At 42.6% G+C, this 13,162-nt stretch overlaps 1 protein-coding gene across 4 annotated transcripts in view; it reads right to left on the bottom strand.

The window, feature by feature from the left end:
• Window positions 1-158: 158 nt before the first annotated feature.
• Window positions 159-13,162, bottom strand: part of LOC119017526 (transmembrane channel-like protein 3) — a 33,546-nt gene continuing 20,542 nt past the window's right edge. For all 4 annotated transcript variants that reach the window (XM_037094231.1, XM_037094232.1, XM_037094233.1 and 1 more), the window contains 11 exons: window positions 13,061-13,139; window positions 12,034-12,288; window positions 11,470-11,598; window positions 10,317-10,384; window positions 9,789-9,917; window positions 7,545-7,655; window positions 6,188-6,313; window positions 5,967-6,045; window positions 5,439-5,481; window positions 5,085-5,358; window positions 159-1,340 (listed from right to left, as the gene is read on the bottom strand). In XM_037094231.1, the coding sequence (XP_036950126.1) occupies window positions 347-1,340; window positions 5,085-5,358; window positions 5,439-5,481; window positions 5,967-6,045; window positions 6,188-6,313; window positions 7,545-7,655; window positions 9,789-9,917; window positions 10,317-10,384; window positions 11,470-11,598; window positions 12,034-12,288; window positions 13,061-13,139 (2,287 nt within the window). In that variant the 3' untranslated portion in view covers window positions 159-346. The remainder of the gene's footprint in view (window positions 1,341-5,084; window positions 5,359-5,438; window positions 5,482-5,966; window positions 6,046-6,187; window positions 6,314-7,544; window positions 7,656-9,788; window positions 9,918-10,316; window positions 10,385-11,469; window positions 11,599-12,033; window positions 12,289-13,060; window positions 13,140-13,162) is intronic.

Raw genomic sequence — 13,162 nt, 5'->3', positions numbered from 1 at the left:
GGGAATTGTAGTGGTCATTTAATTCCAGATGAGACGCTGTTACTCGGTGCACAGGCCAGGAGGGATCAACGTGTGATGCAACTGTTTTCTTGTGGTTGCAGGAGAAGCAGGTGATTGTGTGAGCTGCATATTGATGTTCCATCAAACAGTATCACTGTAATGTGGTTTTATTGTTTCACACATGCCACAATAGAAACACTGCTGTTTTAAAATGACACAAGGCCACACACATAGGAGAAAGAAATCACATTTATAATGAGCCGTGCTATCTACTAACACCCAGTAGCATGATATGTTTATCTATGATAATCTGAGAAACATTTGAACAGAATACACGTTAAAGCTGTCAAACATTGGAAGAAACCAGATCATTTGACTCTGTAACATTTAGATCAAAGCAGGGTTTGGACCTCTTTTTGGGCAGCTTTCCTTGCCTGGCATCAGACTTGAGGTAGCGCTCCTTGTTGTGGATGACCTGAATGTACTGGTCAGTGCTGCTGTTCTGCTGGTCACTGCTCGAGGCCAGGGAGGCTGAGTCAGACTCAGTCACAGGGGTCTCCAGTTTAGGTCTCGTCTTGGGCTTCACATGAGACTCCATGTGCCTGACCCTGGCCGGCGACTGATAGTGTCTACCTGGTGAATGGATATGACGCCTGGTTCGCACAAGAAGAGGGTCTGCTGTGGCCTGGAACCGGGAGTGTGCCTCCAAGTCTTCCCAGTCCATTTCACCTTCACAATCCTCCTCTTCATCCTCTTCTGGTGCTCCACGTCTTCCTCGAGCAGTGCGGCCATCTTTGGCCATGGACACGTGGCTCTCCACACGCTCACCAATGTAGAAGTGTGCTGGCTGGTGGAGGTCAGACAGCGAACGGGGCCGATGTGCCTTCCCCAAGGACGTCCTTCTCCTGCCTTTTCCCTCTTCCTCCTCCTCTTCCTCTTCACTCAGGTGCTGCTGTGAAGGGTGGGACCGGTGAGGATGCGGTTGGTGATGAGTTGTGCGGGGTGTGTAGCGTTTGATGTTGCGCGGGTACAGCTCCAGGATCTCTGCAGACTCTTCCATGAGGTAATGCCGTGGGATCCGTGTAGCTGAGCGCAACAGCTTCTTCCTGGGCTCGTGCTCGTTGACAATCACATAGCGGGTGGTGTGACCGCGTCGTCCTCCATAACTCTGTGCAGTGATGATCCCTGCGGCTTCAACAGGATGTAAGGAGCGTACGGTCTTCCTGCACAGGGGGTCAGAGTGGATGTTGTCAGAATAGCGAGCTGGGTGATTGTATGCCATGTGGTGGTAGGACTTGGACCTGCAGGTACCACTAGGACCACCAAGAAATGGTGGAGGCCTGTTGTGAGAAAGGACAACACATAAGATTCAGCCTGTTTTATCACTATGTAGTATTATTTGTTGCAAAAGCATGAAACTGCACTGCATTGCTGCATAATGATTTTTTCTTTTGACAAAACTAAAAAGGGAATGGTGTTCACTCTCATGGATATTGGAACAGGGCTCAGTGATGAAATGAATGCAACCAATGACTGCATGGAAAATTGAAACACAACAAAAAAAATAATAATAATGATGTATGATTTGTATGTTGTTCAGCCGTGATGTAATGTTTATTCGAGTATGTACAAAAGCAGCCTTAAAAAAGAAAAAGTAGTGGTAGGATGATCCTTACAAGCCAATACTCAGCAGGTTTGAAATCATCCTTTCATGCCAGAAGAGCTCCAATGACTTACAAGTATTTAGTGCTTCTTGGCAGGATGGAAAAGAAACTGAGAACTCCCCAGTGAAACCCAGGTTAATGATACATTCACAGTATGTATAATAATCTGGGCGGCTGTAGGAGGTAGAGTGGGTTGTCTGGTAATCGGAATGTTGCTGGTTCGAATCCCAGCTCCTTCTAGATGCATGTCGAGGTGTCCTTGAGCAAGATACTGAACACCAAATTACTCCTGATGAGCATCTGGCACCTTCAGCTGTTTGCCATCAGAATGAATTGTTGTAAAGCAGCTATGAGCGATCAGTAGACTGGAAAAGTGCTATAGAGATTATTAAGCTGTCAGAGTTAATGAGTCAGTAAAGTTTTGGCGGCCATAGTTGGAGTTCTGTTGTGAGTGGGTAGTCACAAAAGTTCAATAATGTTAATACGAATGTTCTGTATGTATTATTCACACTAAGGCATACAGTGTCTACGTACATGTTACATACATGTAATACACAGTGTTAAACTACATGTAGATGAACTACATAACTTAACTACAATTTACTGTAACTTGCTGGTAGTTAAACTACACTCATATTTTGTGCTGTGTCAAGTAATCCAACTACTTTTTTGTAGTTTAACTACTCAATTTACAAACTACAATTTTGGCCAATAACATAAAATATTTTTTTTATTAAAAAAAGACCCATATACTATAAATTTTATTTTATTTTTCTTTGAAAAATGGCATGAAACATGTCATGACATGCTAAGCCAGCGCTGCCTCAGACTGGCTCGCCCTGGCAGCACTCAGATGCTTCACAGAGGGTCTTTGTGCCATGAAGGCAGTGCTCATATGGCACACACACGTCATGGACGCCGCCTTAATGGCTCTGAAAATGAAATCAGCATGGCTTTATCAAACACAAGCATTAGAATAAATGCTACTACTTCCACTTCCACTTCTCTTATTAAGTTACTAATTTATATTGTTTTTATATGATGATCTTTTATTTTGAGTTTGTATGTACTTTACTTTATGGAATGTCTTGTCTTCTATCTGGACTGTAACCGTCTCGGAGACCGTTTCATTGATGTGTTTTTTGTGGATGTTTCTGATACACCTGCATTATTATTTAACTTCATAAAGTCATCAAAAGTTGATAAGAAATATGTCTAAAAGGTACTTAAACATATCGGTTTAAGAATATATTGCAGAATGTGATGCCACTGCAGTTTAGCTGAGTAGCATTTTGGGAAATGTGATGTCATATGGTGAGGTCACCTCAGTGGCATTATGGGTCAGAACAGAGCGGCTGTGGATGAAGAACAAGCAACTCCACAGTGATGTTATTCTACATGTCATTTTATTTATATCTTATGTGTAATGTTGTTAACAAACCTTTGGATGGACATTTTAAGTTATTTATTTCACCTTAGCACATTTTGGTTATGCTAATGTGTTTCTGACTGTTTAATGGACACTGGCTTGAGGGACTGTGGCAGTGGGTGGAATTTGTAATTGATATGTGAAACATTTGTGTCTTTTATTTTGTTGTAGTTTGTGTCAGGGTGTCTGCTGAAACACAGAAAGAGAGAGCAAATGAAAAGACATCTGTATGAAGTGTGGCCATTAATTAATTGGATCAGTGTAGCTACATGGACCATGAGTGCAATAAAGTTAAGAGATAATATTCCTGGCCATGTACTAAAAACGTGTGATGATCGGCTAGCTGATTTCCATGTTATCTCACTCTCACCGGAGACTGTTACCTGAGACAGGTACACAGCTGTCAGCATTCCTGTACCTAACAAGTCTAGTCTTAATAACTACCACCCCGTGGCTCTCACCCCCATCCTGTGGAAGTGCTTCGAGAAACAGGTTCTCCAGCACATCAGAGACAACACTCCTGCCAGTCTGGACCCTCACCAGTACACAGTCAGAACCAACAGACCCACAGACAAAGTCATTTCTACTGCCCTTCACTCAGGACGCTGTTTGCTGACTTCAGATCAGCGTTCAGCACAATCTCACCATGAAGTTAGTGGAAAACATAACACTCTGGACTTGAGCTCAACACTTTGCAACTGGATATTGGACTTCTTAATAAGCAGACCCCAGAGAGTTCTGATTGGCAGTCAGACCTTCAGCAGTGGAGCCCCCCAGGGCTGTGTGCTCAGCCCCCTCCTGTTCACACTGTACACCCAGGACTGACTCGCAGACATCAGGAGGTCTTTACTGTGAAGTATGAGGATGACAGACCACCATCATCAGCTGCATTATAAACCACAGTGAGAGTTCATATCAGGAGGAAATCAACAGTGTTGCAGAGTGGAGCACAGAGACCAATCTACTGCTCAACATCAGCAGAACCATGGAGCTGATGTGGATGTTAGAAAGGAGGAGGCAGGGGCGCCGCATAGCTCAGTCGGTAGCGCGCGACCCATGTGCCGAGGCTCTGCAGCGGACCCGGGTTCGACTCCCGGCCCGGGTCCCTTTGCTGCGTGTCACTCCCCGTCTCTTACCCTGTTTCCTGTCTATCTCTTCAGCTGTACTATCAAATAAAGCCAGAAAGGCCAAAAAAATACTTTAAAAAAAAAAAAAAGAAAGGAGGAGGCAAAGACACACTCCTGTCTCCATCAGTGGAGCTGAGGTGGAACAGGTCAGCAGCTACAGGTTCCTTTGAATAACTATCACTGAGAACATATTTTGGGCATCCCTCAAACACACAGAAGAAGAAGAGGCTCTACTTCCTATAGAAACTTAGGAAGGCTAAATTCCAGTGCAAGACTCTGGTCAACTTTTACAGAGGAACAATAGAAAACATCCCGACTGGAAACATCACACAGTGGAATGGTTCATCACAGGCCAGGACAGGAAGGCTCTACAGGGGGTGATTAAAACCACTAGGACATCACTGGTAGCACCTACAGAGCGTCAGTGACATCAGTGAAGTGAGATGTCTGCACAGAGCCCAAAGATACTACAAGACAACACCCACCCAGACACAGGCATTCCCCAGGCAACACTCATGTTCTAAATTAGATGTGGAACAAAAGACTCAAACATAGTTAAACATAATTTAAATCCGTGTTATAATAAGTTATAATAAAGTGACCTTGTAACCTTTCCATTGTTAGTCTACTGCTTTTGTAATAAAAAATGGTAATGATTATAATTACAATTGCAAATTTGTCTAGAACACTCATAGTTGGATCCTTTGTTCAATCGTTCAACTCCAGCACATATGTGAATACAAACTAAAACATGCATACTCGACTTATAAAAGTGCATAATAGGACATTCCCATGGGCTGTAAGAGGTCCCCTATTGTCTGAAGTCCACCTGATTGTCTCAACCAATGTATCAGTGTATGAGACCTGTTAGGTACGTGCTCCAGCCTGTGTTTGGGCAGCATGGTCACTGCTGGGCTCCTGACAGATCCAGCAACACTTCCTCTGTTCAGGTCTGCCCTGGACGCTGATTGGGTGATGGTGCGGATGCTGTTTCCACGGCGATTAGGAGACTGAAAGTTTGTGACACTGCCGTTCTGTCGGGGCGATGGAGTGTGGATGGAGGTGTCCTGGCTTGTGATGTCACTCTCCTGCTGATCTGGCTTCTTGTCTGCTGCAGCCTCTGGAGCCTGCAGTCTAGCTGAGGTTGGGTTAAATGTCATTAGGTGAGGGTCATGACACTAGCAGAAATAGTGGAGAGCTGAAAAACACCAGAGATACCTGCAGCCATTTGTAAGACTTTCTTCTTGTCATCAGTGCGCTCCTGAGGAGATTTAAAGAAAACCCCACTTTAGACACTCTTTGGTCCACTGAATATCATGGACTCTAATATTTAGTTCAGGACAGCATCTGAGGGTGATTTCATCAGAAATTATGTTATTTAAATGGCTCCCAATTGATGTTCTGTCAATCAACTAATTAAAAATAGATTCATCTTGAAAACAATGTTGCCATTAGATAGTTTGTCTGTCAAAGGACACTAGTTCTGAATTGTTGGGTTTATAAAAATATAATTCTAATAATGATGTGTAAAAAAATTTACTTAAATTAACCTAAGAATTTAATTCTTTGAACATAAAATGTCCACACCCAAATTTAGGGCACATTTACCTATATATAAGAGAGAGAGAGAGAGAGAGGTATGCATAGGTATATATTTATATTTATTTAATATATTTATATTATTCAGTGTGAATAAATACGTAAATACTGGTGACCCATTCTGATAATGATTCATGAGAGACTCACAGTCTGGAGCTGCATCCTCAGCTGGTTGTTAGTGAATTTGAGTGATCTGGCAATGGCCTGGAGGTAATATATCAGCATGCTGAAACACACAGGAGCAAAAGTCAAGATGGCTTATTGATACGTAGATGTGTGTGTGTGTGTGTGTGTGTGTGTGTGTGTGTGTGTGTGTGTGTGTGTGTGTGTGTGTGTGTGTGTGTGTGTGTGTGTGTGTGCAGTCTTACAACAGTAGCAGCAGTGCTGGCAGCACCACCACAGGGCTGGTAACATAACTCATCACTTTGCTGAACCACAGAGGGAAATCACTGGCCACCGTCTCAGAGATGATGTCATAAATCTTCTCTTGGCCACTGAAATACAAATGTTATCATTTACAAACAACATAAACACAAACACACCAGTGGTGCTGGCAGCAACTGACAGAACCATGTCTGGCAACAACTTTAGCTTCTGTGTCCAGGCCATCGCTGTCACCTGCAGTCCAATCAATACATTCAACCTGCATTCACATTCAAGCTGCGTGATAACTAAAGGCAGGTTGTGACTGAGCTGGGGACGCCCACTCAAATTATGTCAGCTCTCATCAAAATAATATTCTCTGTGTAACAATTTATTTTGCTCACATCCCACATTTCCTACACCATCCGTGGCTCACCTTACTTTTAATCCTTTGTTCAGCTGTCTCCTGGTATAACTGAAATGTTGTCAGTTTTATTGTTGTTTGAGCAGCACATTTAACAAGGTTTGAGGTGGGAGTTTGAGTCTCACAGCGTGGGGAGTGAAGCAGTTCTGTAGTCTGGTGGTACTGTGTGATACTAGCTGACCAGAGTGTCACTCCCTAAGTTTCAATAGGAAGTAGAGCATTTTCTTTCCTTTTTAACCAGAAGGTTGATGTGTGATATGTTCTCAGTGATAGTTATTCAAAGGAACCTGTAGCTGCTGACCTGTTCCACCTCAGCTCCACTGATGGAGACAGGAGTGTGTCTTTGCCTCCTCCTTTCTAACATCCACATCAGCTCCATGGTTCTGCTGATGTTGAGCAGTAGATTGGTCTCTGTGCTCCACTCTGCAACACTGTTGATTTCCTCCTGATATGAAGTCTCACTGTGGTTTATAATGCAGCTGATGATGGTGGTCTGTCATCCTCATACTTCACAGTAAAGACCTCCTGATGTCTGGGAGTCAGTCCTGGGTGTACAGTGTGAACAGGAGGGGGCTGAGCACACAGAAGCCCAGATCCAATCGGCTTCATGGAGGAGAATATGTTGAATGCTAAGCTGAAGTCAACATTGGCTAAAGGTTTGGGACAGGACCTCTGAGATGTTGTGTACTGCCTTTTGTCATTTCAGTATATATATATATATAGAGATATATATATATATATATATATATATATATATATAGATATATATATATATATATATAGATATATAGATATATATAGATATATATAGATATCACACTGATCATAGAGCTCAACAAACATCTTTAAATACTATTATTATTATTATTATTATTATTGTCATTATTATTAGTAGTATTATTAGTATTATTATTAGTAGTATTACTTTGATACTGTACCTGAATGGGCCACAGTGCTGTGACGGTCTGTACCTCACTATGGCAAAGATGGTGGGCAGCATACACAGGAAGAGCATGAAAAGCAGCATAGCCAAGTAGAAATTGTTTGATCTAAAAAGGCAAAGACAACATGGAAGTGATTAAATCAACACAATTTTCAGATGTCTGCCGTTTTCACAGATTTACTCATCAATTCAGCAAAATGCAGCAGAAATTCAAATCCATGTGGAAGATGTTGTTAACAGAAGGAAATCTGCTTTCACCTACAGATAAGCTGTGTTCTATCTTGTGATGAAAGGCTGAAAACATGTGCAGAACCTGGAACGGACATAAGTTACGTGGGAATCACGCTGCTGAAGCCCCATTTAGATCCACTCAAGTATTCCAGTGAAATTAGTTTGATGGTTAACAAAGAGATAGTGAATAAAAGAGCAAAACAACCTATAATACACACTGTTTCTCAAAGCTATTACATTCTCTTCATTAGGTGGAGACCCAACAAGATATTGTTCCTAATGACATCCTGATGAAAAACTGAACATTTGTACTGAGCAGAGCTGAAATCATATAACCTCAACCTCACATGACTTCTACAACTGCAGCAAAAATGCAAAAGAAACAGCTTGGAATTAGTGTTATCCAACCCCTATGAGCAGAACATTTTGTATTAACCAGTACAGACTGAAGTGGCGTCCAGCTGAAAAGTGAGCTTGAGCGGACACAGATCAACCACTTTTAAACCCAAAGCAGCTGTGCTCACTGGACCTGTGCAGCTCTGAGCTCTGCACAGTTTGACTAGTTTGGTCTAGCTACCCAAGGACACAGATTTCAACAAACCAGTGTGTGGCTACTTGCACAAACACACTGTTTCAACTACTTTTTTATTCATTTTGACTCATACATGCTACAGCGCTGTGTTGTAAGGTGTCTGCTGATGTTGCATAACTTTTGGGGTGAGATTTGGAGCATGTTAAGACGCTTAAAACACAGTGTGAAGTTCTGACCCCATGCTGTTAGCTGTCAATGCTAACTCTCCATGGTTGGACCAAATGTGTTTGTGTCTTTGGTACTGGCAAGCCAAGGGTAGCTTGAGCAATGAAGCTGCATGATTAAATCCACCAAAATTCTCCTTTAAACATTTTGAGAATTACACATTTTCACTATATGTGATAAACATTTTCAGAATTAGCCGCTGAGTCCACAAAGTCGTGTTGCTTCAAGTCCCAATTCCACAAGCACACCAAAAATACCCCTTTTTCAAGCAGGTTGGCATGTAGCGATGAATTTCTGTGTCATCAGGGCCTTAGCTTCTATTTTCAAATCTTGTCCTCACAATCTCCATAAATAGCCACACTGCTGTAGGTATACACTCAAAATGAACTATTTACACTGTTAGATTATATCACCTTGGGTGTGGTGCTCATAGTTTTGTTTTATTCTTTACAATATTTAGGTTGACCATACATTACCACTTGTGATAGTAAACCTGCAAAAAGCTTATTTTAAGGCCAAGAGCACTAAACCCCTTCAATGATGCTTGAACAAAATCCATGTTATCTCCAACAGAGTTATTGTCAGTGTGGCACATATTCAGATGTCTCAGCACTCTGTAAAGTAATTATGAGTAGAGGGCATAAAAATGTCTTCCTTACAATCAGCAATGTGTCAGTGTCAGTCCCTCTCTGCCTCCTTCATTTAATGGCTCATGTGAAATCTTCTATCAGCTGTATACTGGACTGCCTCTGTGTGTGTGTGTGTGTGTGTGTGTGTGTGTGTGTGTGTGTGTGTGTGTGTGTGTGTGTGTGTGTGTGTGTATGTGTGTGTAGACACACACATCACATCTGGGAATGACTGATAAGGACTGAGAGCATCACTGACAGCCTCCTTACATAAATCAGAGTGGGCGGAGCGCCTTGGGCCTGTCTGTATATGTGTATGGATGGAAGATGCACGTACTGTACTTCAGGACAACACACTGATTTCTCTCATCATGAGAAAAATAACCTGTAAAGCTGTGTTGATGATGTGTAATCACAGCAGTGTGCTGATGCAGTGTCATCATTATCAAACAGAGGATCACGTGCACACATCGTACACAGCTCAGTGAGGAGGATGGAGGATGTGACGCAAGAGCAAAGAAAGACATAAAATCATGTCCTTTAGTTCTGATAGTGTGTGTGTGTGTGTGTGTGTGTGTGTGTGTGTGTGTGTGTGTGTGTGTGTGTGTGTGTGTGTGTGTCTGACCTGGAGGCTCTGAACACCTGCTGATGGGGAACATTACAGGTGAGGACGGCCCAGCTTCTCAGATACATCAAACCAATCAGCTTCAACACGTTGAAGGCAGGAAGACAGGGAGAGAAAAATGCTCCCATCCTGCAGGAGAGACAGAGGAAAGTCCGCAACACACACACACACACACACACACACACACACACACACACACACACACACACACACAGTCACTGAGGTCACAGCCCATATAAAAGACATTACAGCCAGTGGCTCATGGATTCACTTCATTATGTTCATCACTGCAAGGCGACATTTCTGGAATGAGTTGAGGAAACACTGCCGCGGAGGTGTAATGGAGACGTTATAGAGGGCAGTATTCCTCTAAACAGGGTCATACAGACTGGACAGCACTGGCCAGACTATTAACTCTGAATTACATCCTCTATTACACTCACAGTGGTATGGTCAAGGTGATACAGTGGAATTACAAAGATATCCTCAGTGTTTCATTTTTGTCACTTTTATTAGAGTAATACTCACCAGATCATTCCTTGGTTATAAATCAGATGCAGGACGTTCTCTGCTATCTTAAATTCTCCATATTCAGGCTGAGAAGAGACAGAAAAATCTTTTGGTGTGGTGTTCTGTTGTTAGTTTTCTCTCTAAATGTCAAATTAAGTTTCAACAGGCAGTTTTTTCCAGAGACTTGCGCAAATATTTTGGCACTGCTTCTCCTCCGTTCAGCCTCTCATCTCTCATAAAAAAGAAGATGTGCTGATTATCCCGATCTCAAACTGTGCCACGTTGTCTGCCACCACACCAGCCAAGGCCATTCTGTGACACTGACCTTGCTGATTATGAAGACAACACAAAGAGAAAACAAGTTTCTCCTGCCCCAGCTGGTAAAAGCCTTGAGGCCAGCGAGTAAAAGTCTGCTGCCTGAACTGGCATCAGAAACAAGGAGTAATAAGATTCAAGGTGTTAGATCATCAAACTTCAATCTTAAACACCTATCTGCAATCACACGGGAGGTCCCAACAGGTGGAGGTTCCAAATAACATTTACAGAGATCCACAAAGCCCCATTACACATAACTATCCCAGTCATGCAGAGGATGACCAAATGTACCAAACGATTTGTTCATTTGAGATTTGAGTGAACTGACCCCTGACTGCTAGTAGCAATGGTTCTATGAGTTGGACACAAAGACGAACATGCATTCACGTAAGCCAGAGGGAAGAAAGCCATTGGCAAGCTCCTGCCAATGGTTTCTTTCTATTCCATTGATCCACAGGTGGAGATAACATGCCAAGAAAAACAGCAGTGCAGCAGTAAAAGGAATGGAAGAAGAACATTTCTAGCAAGAAAGATTTTATCTACACAATGCTGGTTTCAAAGTTATCAGAAACATCAGATCAGTAGCTGTTGTATTGGCAGAGGGTTAGATGAAATCTATATTCCTTTAATATTTGTCTGTCAAAAAAACAAGGCTACAGTCAGATACTGATTAGCTTAGCACAGAGTGGAAGCTAATGTCGCCCTGTCCAGAGATAACTTACTTTGTCTCATTTCATGATAAATACTGTAGCTTATAAACAAGAATTTGGGAGTTATGAGCTGAGCCATTAACAGTAACAGCACAAAGCAAACAAAGGTTTCACAACACAAACACACAATCTAGTGCTCAACTTACAAACTTGCTCTCTAAATCCCAGCAGCAACAGTCACTCAGGTAGCGAACCACCAGTCCTCTGATGAAGTCAATGAGCAGGATGCTGGCCACTGTGAAGATCATGTCGATGATGGACAGCTTCAGCATCTCCTGGAGACACACATACACAATTCATTCCATTACTCAGCACTCACACAAGGCTGAAACCTGCTCACCAATGTCTCAGTGAAGTCTCGAGTTTGGCCCGTCAGGGACTTGAATGGAGCGAAGGCATTGCCAGTATAATGCACGTGCCCATTAAATGCTGTAAAGCTACTGAAACACAATTTTGACCATAAGGAGACACATTCAAATCAGAGGTACAGCGACCCAACTCTGCTCTGCTCCCATACTGTACACTATACACAGCATAATCACAGTCTGACGTTTTCATTTCTACATTGAGTGACTTTCACATACTTTGAATCTTGTGAATGTAATCTCTGTCCAAACAATCACAAGAAGCTGTGTGACTTTTTCCACATTTTACACTGGATCTACCACTGCCATGTGACCATGAAATGTGCAGCAGTCAGAAGAGAGGACCTGGCCAACGTAGGTCTCCCAGCACTGGTCCTGCTGAGAGCGGGTGTTCTTTTCAAACAGAGCTGTCTGGTTGGAGATGGTCCCTGAGCCGCTCCTGGTAATGTTCATGACCATGGGGATGGTCGCTATGGTAGTGTTGCGATGCTCAGAGACGGAGATGTTGGACACCAGGGTGGAGAGACTGTCTACATCCGGCTGAGAGATGGTGGCCAGGAAGGAGCTGGAGTCAGACCAGTTCCCTGGATTCACTGGGATCTGGAAGACAAAGAGACGGTCCATCAGTCACTGCTGTGCTATTCTCATATGAGCAACCAATAATTAATCACTACTTTATGATGTAAATCACTTGTGTGACAGTTCCTGCTGTGTCTCAAACACATTTTACCACATAAACAGACTCACAAGGTGAAAACATACCAGCTGATGCTTTCACGTCTGGTCCAAACACAAGAAAGACCATTTTCATAAAACATAAAGATCTTAGAAATCAACAAAGCATCCAAACTTCAAAACAGACAAAGCAACTAAAACAAGAAGAGCTGGAACTGAAATAAGATGAGAACAAACATTTGAAGATAAAAATGACAGACGCTTTAGACTGTTCTGCATGTAATTCCTGGATGCAGTTGCACAGTAAGAACAACCCTAACCCAACTGTAAACAAGCAAACTGTACTGCTCTAAATGTTGAAACAAGTATTTTCCTCACAGCTGCTAATATTGTGCCGTGCACAAGAAATTCTTCACAGAGATGTCAGATAATTACCACAAGGAACTGGGTCATTATCAGAGATGATGTGATGTTTTTCAAGCACATGTATAAAGTCTGGGTGTGCTGCCACAAGTGTCCTCTGCAGAACTGTCTGTGGCCAAACACCACAGAGAAAATGTAGGTGCAACTCCAGATTTTAGGCATGCAGACTGAAAGTAGAATGATCTTATCATAACTGAAAGGTACCAGCTACAAAAATGAGGCCCAGGAGACGGAAAGAACCACCTTAACATCACGTGCATGTGTGTGTACTCACAGCAGAGCTCATACTGTTGACCTTATCAAGGAGGGCAATAATGAGGCTGTAGAGATTCCCCAGGTATAAAACAAGCACCCTGCCAACACATAAATACAGGAA

This window comes from Acanthopagrus latus, chromosome 4 (genome assembly GCF_904848185.1).
Source record: "Acanthopagrus latus isolate v.2019 chromosome 4, fAcaLat1.1, whole genome shotgun sequence".
NCBI lineage: Eukaryota > Metazoa > Chordata > Actinopteri > Spariformes > Sparidae > Acanthopagrus > Acanthopagrus latus.
Note: the sequence above shows the minus strand (reverse complement) of the source record. Positions and strands in the feature narration are given on the sequence as shown.